Source organism: Sciurus vulgaris (assembly GCF_902686455.1).
Source record: "Sciurus vulgaris genome assembly, chromosome: X".
Lineage (NCBI taxonomy): Eukaryota > Metazoa > Chordata > Mammalia > Rodentia > Sciuridae > Sciurus > Sciurus vulgaris.
The window spans coordinates 28680650-28701196 of record NC_136471.1 but is presented as its reverse complement, the minus strand read 5'-3'; the positions used below and the strand labels follow the sequence as shown (position 1 = coordinate 28701196).

Genomic DNA, 20547 nt, shown 5'->3' with positions numbered 1-20547 from the left:
CAGGGCCTTGTGCTTGTGAGGCAAGCACTATACCAACTGAGCTATCTCCCCAGCCCCGAAGCAAAGTTTCTTGAAGGATATATTCTAAAGTATTGAAAGTCTGGGTTGTAGGATTCTCCCCCCCCCCCTTCCAAGATCAGACGAGATTGGGCGCGTTCAGGGTGGTATGGCTGTAGACTCTCCCCTCCTTCTTAAAATGTACAACCGTTGATTGTATTAAAGATTGGGTTAATAACCTTGAGATTTTTTTTCTACTTGCTCTGATTTTAACGATGGTTTTGAACTGGGCTCTGAATGAGCATAAGTTGTGTGGTTCCACCGTTTTCACTGTTAGATGGTTTGTTTTTGAATCAAGGACTATTGATTAATGTTCTTTGTAAATTGTCTTAAGTTCTGAACAGTTTTCAATTAAATGGAATAGGGTATAATAGTAATCAGTAGTGAATTCTTGAGCCAGAAACCTGTGTATTATTCATGAAAACATTCTTTTGGGGAACATGATCCCAGAATTTTTGAAGATAAGGGAATAACTTACTTTGTGTCCGTCCTGAGGAAACTGCTTCTGTGGAGGTAATTATATATAAGTTGGCAAAGATCGAAGGAAATCAGAACAAATTTGAAGAGTTATGATTTTGTAAATTAAGTGTGAGCTATGTAATTAATATTCCCTTTGTTGGTTCTCAGTGTGCCCTTTCAGGTGCTTGCAGAAGTATGTTTAATGATCAAGCATATATTGTATGCTGCAGTATTGATCCCTTTATGTTACTGAGCTTGTGGGCTAAGTGCTGGTTAATGCCATTCAGTTATATTAATGGATCTAGTGCTTATTTATTTATTTGTGGTACTGGGGATTGAACCCAGGGGAACCCTACCATTGAGCTATACCCCCAGTCCTTCTTTACAATTTTTTTTTTTTAAATTTTAAGACAGGGTCTCACCAAGTTGCCAGAGCTGGCCTTGAACTTGTGATCCTCCTGCCTCAGCCTCCAGAGTGACTGGGATTCCAGGCATGTGCCACCAGTGTTTAGTGCTTAATTTTAAAGAAAGAATGCTTTTGTTTTTACACGCATGTATTCATTTACTTTTGTGTGTATGCATATATGTGGTGCTGGGGATTGAACCTGGGGCACTGTACAACGGAGGTACATCCCCTTTTTATGTATTTTTTTACTTTTTGAGACAGAGTCACTAAATTGCCAAGGTGGGCCTCAAGCTTACAGTCCTACCCCACCAAGTAATGGAACTGAACTCATGGTAGGCAAGGGCTCTCTACCACTGAGCTGTACCCCCAGCTATTTTTAATTTATGTATTGTGTGTGTGTGTTTGATGTATGCAACTTAATGTTTCCATATACATAATGAAATGATTACTGCAGAGCAAATTAATATGTCCACTATCTCAAATTGTTACCTTTTTTGTGGTGAGAGTGGGAAATAGCTTTTTATTTGACTAAATGTAATTAACCTTAAAAATATTTTGTTGACCAAAGTTAAAAGGAAATATCCTTTGTATTAGTTAATAATTTGCCTAAAAGGTTTCTTTCATGTAAATGTATCATCTAAAAGCACCCCCCCCTTTATCTTGACTTTCCTGGGGATTGAACCTAGAATCTCACACTTACTAAGCAAATGCTCTAACACTGAGCTACACCCCCAGCCCCCAAAGCTGAATTTTTAAAATGATATGTATGCCCTGAGAAACAGGGCATATCTTTTTTTAAAATCCAACTTTTATATTATGATTTATTTCCATAGACAGATTTCCCAGATACTGAAACAAAGTACTTTTTTTGGTGGTGGTACTGGGAAACAGTGTGTACTTTGTAGATCAAAATGCTATTTCTAACAGGGAACTGTCCATGACTAATACTTTAAGATCATTATAAAAGGGATTAACCTTCATTGGGTCAGGGAGAATACTGCTTATTTCTCAAGTGTCTCTACCCTGGATCTTCCACAGGGAAGAAATGAGACTGAGGACAAAAATTTGCATTTTTTTCTGCATTAATGAGCAAAAAGAATGTCAAGATAAATTTAAGTTATGATGATTTTTGATTAAGATATACAAATTTTTTATGTTACTATGAAAAATTTTATGCATACTGTATTTTGGGTTTTTTTTGTTGTTTTTTTTGAGACAGGTTTCTCAGGTGGGCCATGAACTCCTGGGCTCAAGTGATCCTCCTGCCAAAGTCTCCCAAGTAGCTAGGACTACAGTTGCACACTAACATACATGGTTGACTACTGTAATATTTTTGAAATATGACTTTATTATAGGTTTTTATCGCTAAAAGAATTATTGTCTACACATATTTCTTATTTTTTGATCACATTTCCTGCTGGGTGGGATGGCACAGCTTGGGAGACTGAGGCAGGAGGATTGCAACTTCAAAGCCAGCCTCAGCAACCTAGTGAGGCCCTAAGCAACTTAGTGAGACCGTGTCTCTAAGTAAAATACAAAAAAGGTCCGGGGATGTGGCTCAGTGGTGGAGTGGCCTTGGGTTCAGTCCTGGTACCAAAACAAAACAAAAAAAAGACTAACTTGATAACATCTCCTAGGAACAGTAGCATACAACGTTTAGTATCCACAGGAGTCTCAAGAGTCCAGGGGAGGTGGTAGGTGGGATGTGGGATTAACAGTGACCTCATAGAAGTGACTCAATATTTGTTATTTATTAAGTGCTGTTGTGTTTCATACATTGCTATAGGCATTGGGAATACAAATGTAATAAGATATAGCCCTTGCCATAGGGAATCTTCAGTGTAATGAAGATACACACATACATATTTACATATATGCAAACATATGGATATGCAGAAATGATAAAATCTTGTTCTCATATAACTTGGGTAATCAGAAAACTATGTAGAGGTTATATAAGGGTACAAAGAGTAGTCATTCTACTGGAGTTTCGAGAGGAAGAATCAGCAAAGATGTCATAGATGAGATTTTTTAAATACATGTTTTCTGAGTTTTAAACAGATGCCTTTAATTACATAATGTATTTCAGTCAGCATAATAGTAATGGAATGGAAACTAGTAAGATTATGTTTCTTACATAACTCCTGTCATTTTTTTTTTCCTGTACTGGAGATTGAACCCAGGGGTGCTGTTCCACTGAGCTGTGTTCACAACCTTTATTTTTTTTTATTTTGAGACAGGGTCTTACTAAGTTGCTGAGGCTGTCCTTGAATTTGGGATTACAGGAAAGTGCCACCACACCTGACTAGGCCCTGGATTTTGATCCCTACCGCTGGGGGAAAAATTGCCATCTTCAGTATCTGGTATATTTCTGAAAACTACTAGTTCTTAATTTTTTTATAAGAGGGTAAGATAACTGAAATTCATGATAGTGTAGAATAGACTTCTTTTGTGTGGTACTGGGGATTGAATCCAGGGCTCCTGCATGCAAGACAAGCATTCTACCTCTGAGCTATATACCCCTGCCCTAGATTGCTTTTTAAAAAGTTGCTTAAGACAGTAGCAATTGACTCACAAATATCTTTTACTTAAATTTTTTTCAGTGCTGATTATCAAACTCAGCCTCACATATGCAAGTGCTCTATCACTGAGCCATACCCCCACCCCAACCCTCTTAAACCATTTTATTTTTTGAGACAGGGTCTTACTGTGTCGCCCAGACTGGTCTCAAATTTCTGGGCTTAAGTGATGCTCCTGCCTCAGCCTCCAGAGTAGCTGGTACTATAAGTGCACACCATCTTGCCCATCTTCCTATTTTCATCTTCATTTCAAGTAATGAAGATTTTTATTAGGAAGCTTAATGCTTAAATACATTTCTGAGTAGTGTTCTAATATTAAATCTTTCTCTGCATGGGAGTTTGTTTTTGTCTTGCTTTAAAATTAGCGGGATTTTTAAAATTCATTTAATCAAATCTGTTTCATTTTTTACATGTAAGACTATTTCTTAATATATTTTTACCATATAGAGAAAATGTCCTTCAAAATAGAGAGTTTTTTGTTTGTTTGTTTTCTTCCTGAGGATAGAACCCACGTATACTTTACAGCTGAGTTACATCTCCAACCTTTTTTTTTTTTTTTTTTTTCTTTTTTAATTTTGAGATAGGGTCTGGCTATGTTGCTGAGGCTGGCCTTGAATTGAGATCTTCCTGCCTCAGCCTTCTGAGTTGCTGAAATTACAGGTGTGAGCCACCATACCATGTTTCTTCATTATTGTTGTTTCGTTTTTTTGCTTTTTTTTTAATGAGGATTTAACCGGGGGGCAATTTACCACTGAGTTATATCTCTGTACTTTTTATTTTGTTTTGAGACAGGATCTCCATAAGTTGGCAACATTAGCCTTGACCTTGTGTCCAAAGTATTCACACTACCGGAATACTGTAGGTTAAAAGATTAATATAGCACACCAGCATACATATAGACACACAAAACAAAGGGAATGCTTTCTAGTAAGATTGGGAATAAGGACAAAAATTAAAGGAGAGAGCCTCTTACATTACCAGAAGCAGTGAAATTAATGATTTGTTTGTTTGGTACTAGGAATTGAACCCAGGAACACTCTACCAACTAAACTACATTCCCAGCCCTTTTGCCCTTTGTATTTTATTTTGAGGTAGGGTCTCACCATTTCCCAGGATGACCTCAAACTTGGGAGCCTCTTGCTTCAGCCTCTCAAGTAGCTGGGTTACAGGCATGTGCCACCACAACTGGCTCTTAACAGCTTTTTTTAAAAAAAAAAAAAAAATTTTCTTAATTGTCAATGGACCCTTATTTTATTTATTTTTTCTGTGGTGCTGAGGACCAAACCCAGTGCCTCACACATGCTAGGCAACACACTACCACTGAGACACAACCCGAGCCCCGTTAACTGCTTTTTAAAACAAATTTTACCTGTTTGGAAATAGTTTATAAACATATAAGCTTTAGGGTAGACAAACACCAATGTGAACAACTATGACAGGATTTCATAATTCAGGAACATAGCTTCAGTGCTTAATAACATTAAAAGCCACTGCTTAAAAGCAGCCAATTGTTTCTATTTCTTAGAAGTTAGAATAAATGCACTTAAGAGTGATTTGTACTATTAGCAATGGAAGAACTACGTTTATAAATAAAAAGATTGTGAACAGAAGAATCGATGTTATCAGTACCAAAAGAGATATAATCATACTTTTTCACATTAGAATTTAGAGAATGTAGTTACAGGAAAAATAAACTGGGCTATGTGAAACAGGTTAAAAATGTAACCACTTCAAACTGGGTGTTAATCCCAGTTACTCTTGAGACACAGGCTAGAGGACCACAAGTTCAAGGCCAGTCTGGGCAACATAGTGAGATCCTTTCTCAGAATTTCAAAAAACAATGAAAAGGGCTGGGGATATGTTTCAGTTGAAGAATATCCCTGGGTTCATTCCTCAGTACCTGGGGGAAAAAAACAATATGTAACTGCTTCAAACAGAAAAGACTTAGTCTTCTCACATAATTATGAAAATGTGTTGTACTCTCACATTTTCCAATCAAAAAGCACATAATTTCAGTAGTAAAGGCCTCTTTGTTTTAAACTTGTTATACTAGCTGGATGCAGTAGTACATGCTTGTAATCCCAGCAATTTGGGAGGCTGAGGCAGGAGGATTGGAAGTTCAGAGGTAGCCTCAGCAATTTAGTGAGGCCCTAAGTAACATAGTGAGACCTTGTCTCAAAATAAAATATATTTAAAAAAGGGCTGGGAATGTGGCTCAGTGGTTAAGTGCCCCTGGGTTCAATCCCTGTGAAGGTTGCAATATTTTTGTTCTCATGCCTATTCTAGGTCATTGGCTCAGAGTTTTAAAAGCTCTTATACTAACATAACTTACAGGTGCTATGAATTCTTTCTTAGAAAACTTTCAAAAGATGGTTTCATGTTATGATTGTTCATCTTCTGGGAGTTTGTGATCTGGAGCATGTGTTTCAAATTTTATGTTTGCACCACTTTCTAAACTTACTTAATTAGACGGAATAGAAATATTCTTTCCAGACTCAAAACAATTTGTTCTATTTGTGTTAAGGACTCCAGGCTGCTTTCAGCTGGAACAGATTTAGCAGTGGCATACCATTACCTTCAATAATAATGTCATCTTCATCACTGTCTTCATCCTGTGGCTCAAAGTTTGGTTCAGTCTGCTCTGGCTAGCCAGAAAGGCTATTACCAGTAGTAGATTGGCTAGAGCCACCAGAAGACTGACTGTTCTCAGCAACGTTATTCTGGTTTACTGGTCTCACTGTTAAGATGAAGTTTCTGTTGGTTGCAGTCATCATGGCTATTCCTTGGTCAAGATTCTTCCCTTAAGATTTTATACTATTAACTTCTAAAATGTCATCATTAACAGTTAATAGTCCTGTTTAATGAGCCAGACCTCCTGTAACAATCCAAGATGAAGATCCCTGAGACTTTATTTAAGCCATTTTTGTCTCCTTTAGACTGAAACCATCCCAGACATAGAGTTCTATGGATATTTACCATTGTGTTTGTAAAGATGAACCCTGCCATAAGTTTCTGGGAGAGCATCTACATCTGCAGTGGTGCATGCCTGTATTTCCAGCAACTTAGGGGGCTGAGACAGGAGGATTGCAAGTTTGAGGCCAGTCTCAGCAATTTAGAGTGTCTTTAAGCAACTCAGTGGGACCATGTCTCAAAATGATAAAAAAATAAAAAGGGCTGTGGATATAACTCAGTGGTAAAGTGCCCCTGGGTTCAATTCTCAGTACCAAAAAAGAAAAACATTCACATCTCTAATAGAAGATGTAGATCCAAAGTCTTGAGGCATACCAGTGATTGAATATGATCTTGTTTTGTGATTGACAAATAAAAATGCATCAGTTAAACCATTTTTCTTCTCTATTAATATTCCAGTATCAAAGGCACTGTTGCCTGCTTTTTCCTTTTTTTTTTTAAATAAATATCTCAAACAGTGGGTTGGCTGTTGAAACAACTTTGTGGTAATTATTATAGTGTTCCCTACCCCTGCCCAATACTCTGGATTGAATTCAGACCCTTGCCATTCTAGGCAAGCATTCTACCACTGAGCCACAGTCACAGCTTTTCATTGTTTATAGGTTGTTTTTAAGTCTCACTGGATGTCTACATAGCCTACTGAAATTTCAACATTAAGCTAGGTGCAATGGTGCACTCCTGTAATCCCAGCATCTCGGAAGGCTGAGGCAGGAGAATTGCAAGTTCAAACAGTCCCAGCAACTTATCAAGGCCCTAAGTAACTTAGTGAGATACTGTTTCAAAATAAAAATAAAAAAGGGCTGTGAATGTAGCTCAGTGGCAAAGTACCCCTGCAACCAATCCCTGCTACCAAAAATAAAAATGTCAACATTAGATACCTTATGAATATATTACAGTAATCCATAAAACTCAAAACCTCCAAATTTTGCTGTTTTTCAGTGAAAGTCAGCAAAATTCAGCACCAAACCTGCTCTTTATCTTTAGGAAGCCAGGTACCACTGACCACAGTGGCCACAGTTCATGCTAAGTTCTGGACTGCCTCTTGGGGTGTGGGCACAGTGAGCTAGTTTGCATGTGTGTTACGGCCCAGGCACCTACAACCCATGAGATTGAACTCCAGCAGAGGCAGCTTGGGTCTGGTCCTAGAGCTCTCCAGTGCATGCCCTACTGCGTGGTCTTGGATGAGAAGCTAGGGAGGTGGCAGTCCCATCTACTTCTTTGCTCTCTGCCACCTCCCATACAATTTGGTGAACACCTGACCCAGGCAAGTGGGCCAACTTGAGAGGTTTTAAATAACAATGCTAATAAAGGCATTTTGGAGATAAAGATTACCTGTGATCTTGCCATCTTTTTAAATTTTATTTTATTTTTGTACCAGGAGGGCTCTACCACTGAGCTGTACCTCTAGCCCTTTTTTCTTATGAGACACAGTCTCACTGAGTTGCCGAGGCTGGCCTCAAGATTGTAGTTCTCCTGCCTTAGTCCCAAGTCTCAGATTACAGGCATGCACCACCATGCCAGGTGTTACCTGGACATTTTGACATATTTCACTTTATTAAATACCACCCTCTGGGTCTTGTCTGTAAGTGCATCTCATTAAAACAATTTTTAGTTGTAGATGGACCCAACACCTTTATTTTATTTATTAATTTCTATGTGGTGCTGAGGATCAAACCCAGTGCCTCACACACGCTAGGCAAGTGCTCTGCCACTGAACACCAGCCCCAGCCCCATAAGTACATTTTTTAATGCAGTGGCAGTCTGGTGTATATCCTAATTTATACTTTATTGACCTGACCATTGAAATAATTTTTATTTTACATGTTTGAAAAGTTTAATAATAAAAAAGTTGGGAGAAACAGAAACTTTGTATTGTCTGCAGGTACCAGGTAAGTGAGTTTTCTGTGTTTGTCTTTGCCTGTCCTTCCTACAACCTTTCAACTTTCTTTCTAGATTAGTAATCAACCTTCTCTCCTTGGCACCTGCCCATAGCTTTCTTCACACAGCTGACTAGGCTAAATGTGTGTATGTACATGTATATTTTTAGACCTCACAACATACCACCATCTTAAAATCTTCTAAACCCCTTGTATAACTTGCACCATTGCTTGCGGTCCTTTTTGTACCATTGCTGGCTTCCATAATGCAATTTTTCCCAACCACTGTTCTCTCAAAATTCCTGGCTGCCTACCCCCTTCATGGCAAAGCTATCTTTGACATCTTTCTCCCTGACTGCCGACCTTTCCATTTACCTAGTACAAATCTCTGAATATGCTTTCACAGAGAAGCCTTAAATTATCTCAGCATACTTTATTGCACTCAGACTTTTTCACTTCCAGTCTTTTTCCCCATTTCTTCTTTTTCTAAATTTTACTTTTTAATTTGTTCTAATTAGTTATACTCCAAAGTATCACCCTCTTCCAATAGTCACACCCCATTTTCTTCTATTTTCACAGTTCTATCCCCTCTTTATACTCATTCTCTACAATATCATTTCCCTACCTTCTTGTCACTTGGATCCTTTTTTTTTTTTTACTCTTTCTCCCCCCTTTCTTTTGGTGCTTTCCTCCAACCCCAGGTTTCTATCTTTTGTCAGTTATATTTCTCCCATTCACTTTGAACTTTATTTAGAAGCCCTCAAACAAATACTACATGTACATTATCAGAGCATGAGCTTTTGGAGGTTTTATGAATGTTCATTTGAGTGCTTCTGAGTAAATACATGCTTTTCATAACAGTGGAATCTAAACTAATATCATGGAAATAACCCCTGAGAAGATGACATATACTCTTGAAAGCTTTGAGATTCTTCTGCTCCTATTCAATGATAGAATTTTATCTACTTTATCTGATATGGGGTGACTACTTGAACCTCACAAAATATCCACCATTATGCAATGAGATATTTTTGGTTTTATACTTCTATTTTTATTGACCTGAGAAAAAAACTTATGCCTTCAGGAAAGGTAATTTTCACATATTTTGGATTATATAGAGCATTTATTCTTCAGGATAATTACAGACTTGAAAATGTTTAGTCTCCTAGTCTGAATCCCCTGTCAGTTTCAGGTGGAAATCATCTGCAAGGCAACCCAGTCCATATTGTTATTGATTGTTTTAAGGTTCATCCTTGTATTGGGTTAAAACATACTGGTTATAATTATTGACCTTAATTTTGCCCTCAAGCTACACAGAATTCAGATCCCCTTTCCACATGACAGCCTTTTAGATCTCTTAAGGTAGTTATTCTATCCTCTCTACTCTTTCTCTCACCAATTTTTCCCCCTTTGGGATAAACATTCTCAGCTCTTCCAACTATTCCTCATATGATATCGTTTTCATCATACTGATTGCTCTCTAAGGACATTAAAATGTGTTTGGAACAGGAAATAATATTCCAGTGTAGCTGAATTGGACCTGGATGTTGCACATCTGGACACTAATGCAGCCTGAAGTAGTTGTAAGTTTTTTTAGCAGCCATGTAATGTTGGCTTATAATGAATTTGTAATTAACTAAAATCCCAAGGTTTTTAGTCTGGAGGTTTGCCTTCACATGACTTTGTTCCAAATCAAATCTCCATCTTCCTTAGTTATGCTACAGATTTTTATTAAAGCAGAATATAGTACTCACTTCAGCAGCACATGTATTAACATTGGAATGATACAGAGAAAATTTGCGTGGCCCCTGTGCGAAGATGACATGCAAATAAAATACCCATATTATTCATAAATTGACAATGTATGGTTCACTCTTCAAAAATAAAAAGTAAAATATAAGATTTTACCTTTATCCCTATTAAATTTTATCTCACTAGCCAGCCCACCAGTCTTTGTCCCTTTGAATCTTGGTTTTTATCATCTAGTTTATTATTGCTGATTCAGCAATGTTAGAATGTTTTCAGACATCTGGAAAATGTTAATGAAAAGTCATTATCTACCATATGCAGATAGAACCTAGCTCTTGAGGAGTATATGGATTAATACCATTGTAAATTGACAAGGCCAAGAAAATCTGAAGTTCATTGAAGAGATAAGGAAAATTATTTCTAAGAATCAATGCACATATGAAGTACAGACAGTCATAACCATTCTTTTTAATATATTTTAAATTTTTTAATTGACATTGTTATGGGGTATGGTGCAGTATTTCACTACATGTATAAAATGTGTAATGATAAGATCCGGAAAACTAGCCTGTCAGACATTTATTTTTCTTTGCATAGGAAACATTGGAAATCCTGTCTACTAGCTATTTCGAAGTATTTGACTAATTTTTATCAACCATAGTTAACCCTATAAAACATTAGAAATTATTTAGTTATTTCTCCTTTCAAAATGTACCCTGTGAGAAATGTGTGTGTTTGTATCACATCACATTTTCTTTATCCATTCATCCAGCAATGGGCAGCTATGTTGGTTCCATATTGTAGCTGCTGTGAACACTGCTATAATAAACCTACAAGTCTCTTTAACATACTTATTTCACCAGTAGTGGGATTGCTAGACCGTATGATAGGTCTATTTCTGTTTTTTTTTTTTTTTTTTTTTTTTTAGGAACCTTCATATTGTTTTCAATAATGGCTATCCTGGTTTACAGTCCCACCAACAGTGTTTCAGAGTTCCCCTTTCTCTATATCCTCACCAGCATTTATTTATTTTTCTTTTAGTTAATAGTCGTCCTAACTTAAGGTATGAGGTGATATTTCATGTGATTTTGATTCGCTTTTCTTTTGAAGATTAGTGATGTTAAGCATGTTTTCATATGCTTGTTGACTATTTGTATATCCTGTTTTGATAAATATCTATTTGGGTTGGTTTTTTGTTTTGTCTTGTTTTGTTTTGTTTTTGTGCTGTCAAGTTGTTTGTGACCCTTTTGCATATGACAGGCATAAACTGAGCACTGTATCAGGCCATGTGGGAGATTCTGGAGAACCAGGTTTACCTCATAGCTGGGGTGACTACTTGCTCTGGTTTGCCTAGGGGAAACCTGATTTATGCCTTTTGTTCCTATATAATTATTAGTAACATCATTTTTCACTTTCAAAGTGTCCAGGTTTGGAGGATAAATTATCTTGCTACTGTCTCATAACCTAACTGGCTCTTTTTAGTATTTTATCTGGGTTAAATATTACACAGCTGTAATTTAGCAGCTCTAATGAGGCTGCCAAATTCTCCCCTATTTGAACAGATTGTTCATTGGCCCTGGGAAGTTGGTAGCAAAACTGCCTGCAATTAGGTCTGCGGATTCTTAGGATTTTTCTTGAGGAGCCCTCTAGAGGGCAGTATTTCATATATCTATATCTTTAACTTTATGGAGTGATCCAATTTCAAAAAAAATGGACCCTTGCTTATTTATGCAGAAAAATAAGAAGCATTTGATACTCTTAATTAATGGAACCAATGTTGTGAATAAAACTTATTTTTTGCTAAGCAAAAAATGATAGAAATATTAGAAATAAATTCATTAACATTCTGAACCTTCATTTCCTTTTCAGTTGTAAAAACTGAACATTGATGCCTTGAATATACAGTGATCCATTAGAACAATTATATCTAGACTTTAAGAATCTGCATATTTTGTGCTTCTTTCATGTTTTTCCTAATTAACAATTTTAGATGTTTAATAATTATATTCTGTATCACAGTTTCCATATTTATATAAAATAAGCACTTAATAGTTTGTTCTTACTTAAATATTACTTTCCTCAAAAAGAATAAACAGGCTGAGTGCAGTGACCCATGCCCGTAATCTCAGCTACTTGGGAGACTGAGGCAGGAGGATCACAAGTTTTAGGCCAACCTGGGCAATCTAGCAAGACTGTGTTTCAAATAAAAAATAAAAGGACTGGGGATGTGGCTCGTGATAGAGCACTTGCATAGCATGTGTGAGGCCCTGGGTTTCATAGCTAACACTGGAAAGAGAAGAGAAAGGAAAAAAAGAGGTAGCTCAGTGGTGGAGTACTTATTTGCATGTATGAGACTCTGGGTTCAATCTCCAGCACTACCAGAAAAGAGAGGGAGAGAGAAAACAAAAATACCAGATTTTATTATTTGAATGATGTAGTAATGTAGAATTCTAGTATTTAGAATTAGAAAGTGTCTTAGTGATTGTGTAGTTATTTTTAGTCAATAATTTGTTAGCTCCTAATATCAAAAGTATATTGCTTATGTTTCACATTTTGGATTTCCTAATGTAATGTTCTCTTTTTAGAAAAGGTGGACAAGTCCTATTTTCAAGAGAAGATGACTTTTAACAGTTTTGAAGGATCTAAAACTTGTGTACCTGCAGACATCAATAAAGATGAAGAATTTGTAGAAGAGTATAATAGATTAAAAACTTTTGCTAATTTTCCAAGTAGTAGTCCTGTTTCAGCATCAACACTGGCACGAGCAGGTTTTCTTTATACTGGTGAAGGAGATACTGTGCGGTGCTTTAGTTGTCATGCGGCAATAGATAGATGGCAATATGGAGACTCAGCAGTTGGAAGACACAGGAAAGTATCCCCAAATTGCAGATTTATCAACGGCTTTTATTTTGAAAATAGTGCTGCACAACCTACAAATCCTGGTGTCCAAAATGGTCGGTACAGAGTTGAAAACTATTTGAGAAGCAGAAATCATTTTGGTTTAGACAGGCCACCTGAGACTCATGCAGACTATCTTTTGAGAACTGGACAGGTTGTAGATATATCAGACACCATATACCCAAGGAACCCTGCCATGTGTAGTGAAGAAGCTAGATTAAAGTCATTTCAGAACTGGCCAGACTATGCCCACTTAACCCCTAGAGAGTTAGCTAGTGCTGGACTCTACTACACAGGTATTGACGATCAAGTGCAGTGCTTTTGTTGTGGTGGAAAACTGAAAAATTGGGAACCTTGTGATCGCGCCTGGTCAGAACACAGGCGACACTTTCCTAACTGCTTCTTTGTTTTGGGCCGGAACATTAATGTTCGAAGTGAATCTGATGTTGTAAGTTCTGATAGGAATTTCCCAAATCCAACAAATTCACCAAGAAATCCAGCCATGGCAGAGTATGAAGCACGGATCATTACTTTTGGGACATGGATATACTCAGTTAACAAGGAGCAGCTTGCAAGAGCTGGATTTTATGCTTTAGGTAAACATAACCAATAAATAATTTTCCAACTGTTCCAGGGCTCCTAAAAGTTAAGAGATGTCTATAACCCCCTGAACTGGTAAATATTTTGGTGTAAGCTGGCATGATTGATTATATCAGTATTATACTCTGATCTCGTATGTTGAATCTGTAATGTCACTATTAAATTTATGTAAAAAAATGTCTACATGAGGGCTGGGGATGTGATAGAGTGCTTGCCTAACATGCATAAGGCCCTGGGTTCAATTCCCAGTACTGCCAAAAAAATAAAATAGAGAGAGAGAGAGAGAGAGACTACCATGTTATGAATCATGTTTATGTTCATGTAAATGTTTTTAAGATAGTGATAATATGCAAATGATATATATCCCTGATATAAAAATGGGTCTAATAGTAACACTAGCTATCATTTATTGCACATCTACTATATGTGCTCAATACATATTACATGAATTTTCTCTAAGCCTCATGACAACCCTGTAGAAAGAGTTAACATTCAAGAGTTTGGTTTGGCCCATACATCAACTGTATATTTGAAAGCTTCCCTGTGTTATAATTTTGCTTCAAATGAGTATTTTTCAGCTAGATGTGGACTTGTCAGGAGGTGTCATTAGTGCAGTGGCTTCCAGAAATATTTTTTATGATTATTATATTTCTGACCCATTCATTTTGGGATTAAATAATGCCAAAATGCAAAATACAAGTTATTTCAAAATTTTTCATTTATATAGTAATCCCGAAGGTTTATTTAGTGTCATGCAGCTACCACCTTAGAGAAACTTATCTTGTAATTTCATTATGCTGAACTTTGTTGTTATTAATACTGGGAACATAATTTATTTTAAAGTTTTATAATTTGATAAAGTAAGTACAATATTAATAACTTAAGTAACATACATTAAAAAGAATCTAACAATTACAGTTTTAACATAAAAAATGGTCAGTATTAGCTGGGATATATGGCACACACCTGTAATTACAGTGAATATGAGAGCCTGAGGCAAGAGGATCACAAGTTTGAGGCTAGCCTCAGCAACTTAGGAAGGCCCTAAGCAACTTTAGCGAGATCCTGTCTCAAAATAAAAAATAATAAAAAGGACTGGTGATGTGGCTCAGTGGTGAAACTCCCCTGGGTTCAATCCTGGTACCAAAAAAAAAAAAAAGTTGGTCAATTTGATTTTTAGTTGTCTTTTGTAAAATCTCTCAGAGGATCAACTCATTGAGTTCCATGTGTGTTTCCTCCTAAAATGATAAAGATCAGCCTGGCATGGAGTTGCATGCCTGTAATCCCAGTGGCTCATGAATCTGAGGCAGGAGGATGGCAAGTTTGAGGCCAGCCTCAGCAACTGAATGGGACCCTGTTTCAAAATAAAAAGGGCTAGGTATATAGTGCAGTGGTAAATCACCTCTGGGTTTTCAATTCCCTGTACTTAGATGCAAATATGAAAGTGCTGAGATTTTTATGTAATGAGATTTTTATGTAAATTAGACACACTTAAGTTTTGAGTGTTAGAATAGATATTTGTGTGTAAGCTTCTAATTGCACAAATAAATGTATTTTTACTTGTATGTTTTCTTAGGTGAAGGTGATAAAGTAAAGTGCTTCCATTGTGGAGGAGGGCTAACTGATTGGAAGCCCAGTGAAGACCCTTGGGAACAGCATGCTAAGTGGTATCCAGGGTGAGATATTTAATGATTTTTTTATGTGATGCCAGGGATGGAATCCAGGGCCTCATGTATGCTAGGCAGGTGCACTACCATTGAGCTACATCCCCAGCCTCAGGGTAAGATGTTTAATTGTTCATTCAACAACAGGCAAATTGGACAGTGTGCAATGGGAAGACTTGAATTACTTTTTACCTCAACTATTTTTGCTTTTGCCGTGTATGCCTTTAAATCCATACCATGTTTGTTAAAATGGGATCACCCATGTGATTAAAAAAAACATTACCTAAGCCTCCTTTGGTGGCCAAAACATTCACTGCATATATATCATATCTGTGACTTTCAGATGGTCCCATTTCTAAACCAAATTAGAAAATATAGGGGCTGGGGATGTAGCTCAGTTAGTAGAGTGCTTGCCTCGCAGGCACGAGGCCCTGGGTTCAATCCCCAGCCCTGCAAAAAACAAAAGAAAAAAGAAAATATATACTTTTTTATAGTAGGCTCTTTCATGACATCCACAAGAGAGCTTGTGTTGCCAAGGAGAGTCCTGAAGAAGCCATCATATACCCTAGGAAATACTAATGGATTTCACTAATTCTAAGACTTATGGTTTTTCACATTTTAAGATCTCTGAAATCAGGACACATCTGGTGGGGTCATAATTTAATTAGCAGTTTTAGGTGATACATTAAATAATTATGCTTCTTACTGTAAGTGGCATCTTAGGATGATGACATACCCCTAAATGTCTCTGCCATCTTGCCTCCTTAAAATAGTTTACTCAGGTATAATAAGTGATGTGAGTTTCTGGCCTACAAAGTGACAGCGTAAAACTTCAGGGTGATCATTTGAAAAGACACCTTACTTACCCTTAAACAACCTTAAAAGGAAAACTTGAATATGAAAAATTTTAAATGTACATTTGGTTAATCCTCTAAATAAAGGCCTGTTAAAAGGATTGACAACCTTTAACTTTAAAAAATAAGTCAAGGTGCTAATTCAATAATTCATGCTTAAAAGTTGGAAGTTCTCAGGTTGATACTTTTTACTCTACCAAGTCTTATCTATTAGCATAAGTAACATAAGAAAAGGAACATTTTTTAACCTTAAAATGACAGTGGGTTAGGGAATTGGGTAACATTTTATTTTGTGGCTCCTTAGAAATAACAAAAAGCAAGGTAATGGAATTAATATGATAGAGAATCTATATTTACTTATTTATCAGCTACTAAAGTTTAATGTCATTATATTGTTTAGGTGTAAATACCTGTTGGAAGAAAAGGGACAAGAATACATAAACAATATCCATTTAACACATTCACTTGAAGAGTCTCTGGTAAGTCCCATGTTGTATAATATCTATTTTTGAATTGTGTATAATTTGTTTTACAGTTGTTCCTTGTGTAAAATTCACAGTATAGTACCATAAGTTAATAATGTGTAGTGAAATTTAAAGGGGAGAACTCAAGGAGAGCTTCATATTCTTAACCTGAAGCAAATTTGTGAGAAGGGAATTAGGATGAAATGATTTCAGTATCACTGTAGACAAAAACGGGATGGAAGAACCAAAATACTAAAGTTCCTGAAGTCCCTTACTCTTCTGAAATTATCTTTGTATGATATGCTTTGCATTCATAAGTAGTTTCAACCATCTCACAGACAGTATTTAAAATCTCAAACGTATATCTAGGCTGGGTGAGGTTGTGCATGCCTGTTGTCCCAGTTGCTAAGAAGGTTGAGGCAGGAGAATAAGTCCAAGAGCAGCCTGGCTTACTTAGTGACAACAGTCTCAGAACAAACAAACAAAAAACTTGGGGTATAGCTCAGTGGCGGAGCACATGTCTTGCATGTGTGAGGCCCTCATTCCACAGTACTACAAATCAAAAAGAAAAAGATAGGGTATCTAAATTGATAGAATAAATTGGGCGACCAATGTATTATAATACATGGAAAAAATCCTGGTCTAGAATGAGAGACTGGAGTTGTTAGGATGACTCCAGCCTTAATTATATTATCTCCATGAAGTTATTTAATCTCCTTGGGCCTCAGTTTCTTGTTTGTGAAGTGAAAGAATTGGATTAGATATGTTTTAAATTCCTTCTATTCCATCAAGTTGTACCTCTTGTGAATATTCATATTTTTAATTGGAATAAAGCCAATTTATTTCAAATTTTTGATTAATATAACTTTTCAAATTGAGATAATTGCCTACTACTATAAATAATTCTTACTTACAATTCATATTTCTATTTTAGGTAAGAACTGCAGAAAAAATGCCATCACTGACAAAAAGAATTGGTAAATATGCTTACTAAAATGAATATACTTCTAATTTCACTGCCAATTTATTATAGTTGTTATTTATGGGGTAAAAAACTAAGCATAGTCTTTCATAATACCATAATATATTTGTTAGAAATGCAATTGCTATAAATTTAAGAATTTAATGAAATGCATATAAATTTAAGCAGATCTTTCTATATTAAGAATATTAGTACAAACTGGGCACCTTGGCACATACCTATAGTCTCACTTATTTGGGAGATGAAGTGAGAGGGTTTCTTGACTCTGGGTTCAAGGTCAGCCTGGGCAACAGAGTTATTGCTAAAAAAATTAATTTTCTAAAAAAAGGATTTTGAGCTGGGCATGGTGGTGCATGCCTGTAATCTCAGCAGCTCAGGAGGTTGACACAGGGGAATCACAAGTTCAAAGCCAACCTCAGCAACTTAGCAAGTTCCTAAGCTACTTAGTGAGACCCTGTCTCAAAATAAAAAATAAAAAGGGCTGGGGATGTAGGTCAGTGGTTGAATGCCCCTGGATTCAATCCCTGGTACAAAAAGAAGAGTGGATTTATCATAATCATTGGACAGTTTTTCCATGGTCAGGAAGAGCAGTAATAGGTTGTCCTATCACTATTCTTGCTATGACCACAAAACATAGGGTGAAGTATAAAAGCAAGGATCATGAATCCAGTATCTTTCTAGTGTGCCATCACCACCATCAGCCCTAACCCATCTGCTTTTTTAACCCATGCTGTCATTGTACCTTACCCAACTTTTTACAGAGGGATAAGATTTGGTTTGTTTTACTTATATTACCTGTGATACAAATTTGTATCACACACATTGTAGACATCTTTAACAACTAGAAACTAATGGAGATATAGCTCAGTGTTAGAGTGCACACCTAGCTTTCAGAAGGCCCTAGGTTTGATACACAGTACCATGAAAAACAAATAGAAAGTAGGTAGAGAAAGGTATTATGTTAAGCAAACAAGATATTGTTATCCCATCTTACCAAATGAAATAGAGAGGTAAGTGACCTACCCACAGGCATATTATAAATTATTTGTGGAACTAGAACTGTAAACAAGGTCTTCTGAATCCTTTATCACACTGAAGATCTCACTTTCAATTTAGGCAGCATGTGTCAAAAATAGAAAGTTCAATTTAGAATATGTCTGGTAATTCCCCACTCTATGCTTATAGCATCATCTGTTTAGTATTTTAAGTATTAGAAGACAGAAGAACACTATGTATGTTTGTAAATATACTTGGGAAGAAGAGCTGCTTTGATATTATTTGGTATGGTTTTTGTAATGGGCATAAACAATACAATTTAAGAAATGAGCTGGGAATGATACATGCCTATAATCGTGACTGCTTGGAGACTGAGGCAGATGGATTTCAAGTTTGTGGCCAGCCTGAACAATTGAGAAAGACCCTATCTTAAAAATAAAAAAATTATAAGTACTGGAGATGTAGCTTAGTGGTAGAGTGATTACCTAGCATGTATGAGGTCCTGGGTTCAATTCCCAGTATTGCCAAAAAAATTAGTGTAGCATGTGTGTATATAAGTTGGGGGATACTGGAGATGGAACCCAGGATCTCACACATGCTAGGCAAGTGCTCTACCACTGAGCTATATCCCCAGCCCAAGTGTATAGCATACATTTTTTGTTATTCAGAAAGAATCAATAACATTTCTTGTTAAGAATTTTTGGCATTTAATCATTCTTACAGTGTCTACTATTCTTTTATGATGAAAAAGCCTTTTGTTCTAGGTTAGGATTAATGCTGAGATATAATTTATGTATATCATAAATTTCACCATTAAAAGTATGTAATTCAAAACAGACAGTATTACCCTATGTATATTTATGATTACATGAATGGTGTGACTCTACATTGTGTACAACCATAGAAATGAAAAGTTGTACCCCATTTGTGTACAATGAATCAAAATGCAGTCTGTAAAAATAAAAAAGATTTTTATAAAAAAAAAAATCAGCCCCAGCAGCAAGCCCTAAAGCATCTCAGTGAGACCGTCTGTAAATAAAATATAAAAAAGTGTTTGGTGGTTAAGTATCCCTGGGTTCAATCCCCAGTACCAAAAATAAATAAATAAAATAAATGCTGTAATGTATTACCAAAGAAAGTATGTAATTCAGTGATTTTTAGTATATTCATAAGGTTATGCAGCCATCACTCTATTTAATTGCACAGCATTACCATCACACAAAGAAGAAACCCCATACCCACCCATCAGCAGTGATTCAGTCATTCTTCAATCTGCTACTACCAGGCACAGGCACTCACTAATCTACTTGTCTCTCCATGATTTTTCTTGTTCTGAAAATTTAATATAAATAGGATCATGCAATATATGACCACAGGTGCCATCCATGTTGTAACATATATGAGTACTTCATTCTTCATTCTATTTTATGGTGAACAATATTTCATTGTATAGATAATACCTTAATTTTTTATTTTGAGAAAGGTTCTTACTAAGTTGCTAAGGGTCTCACTAAATTGCTGAGGCTGACTTTGAACTTGAGATCTTTCTCCCTTAGCCTCCCAAGTCGCTGGGATTACAGACATGCACCACTGCACCCAGCGCTATGTTCAACCTTATGATGAACTACCAAAAGTTTTTCAAAGTGGCTACATCGTTTAACATTCCTACCAGCAGTGTGTAAGAGTTGCAGTTTCTCCACATCTTTGCTAACACTTGTTGTTGCCTGTCCTCTTTTTTTATAGCCATTCTATCAGGTTGATGTGGTATGCCGTGGTTTTGTTTTGCTCTTCCTCCATTGCCATTGATATTGAACCTCTTTTCTTGTGTTTATTAGTCCTTTGTAAAATCTTTAGAGAAATGTTTGTAATCTCCTTTAACCATTTTTTAGTTATGTTGTCTTTATTATTGAACTGTAAGAACTTATTATATATTTTATATAATATATATATATATATATATATATATATATATATATTCCTTACCAGATTTAT

The 20547-nt window shown here is 36.3% G+C and overlaps 1 protein-coding gene across 3 annotated transcripts in view; it reads left to right on the top strand.

Annotated features, from left to right (window-relative positions):
• XIAP (X-linked inhibitor of apoptosis) overlaps positions 1-20547 on the top strand; it is a 44273-nt gene that overhangs the window by 7765 nt on the left and 15961 nt on the right. For 2 of the 3 annotated variants that reach the window (XM_079123397.1, XM_079123399.1), the window contains 4 exons: positions 12683-13591; positions 15172-15271; positions 16514-16592; positions 17512-17554. In XM_079123397.1, coding sequence (XP_078979523.1) covers positions 12715-13591; positions 15172-15271; positions 16514-16592; positions 17512-17554 — 1099 coding nt within the window. In that variant the 5' untranslated portion in view covers positions 12683-12714. The remainder of the gene's footprint in view (positions 1-12682; positions 13592-15171; positions 15272-16513; positions 16593-17511; positions 17555-20547) is intronic. The other variant, XM_079123398.1, reaches the window with a different exon arrangement.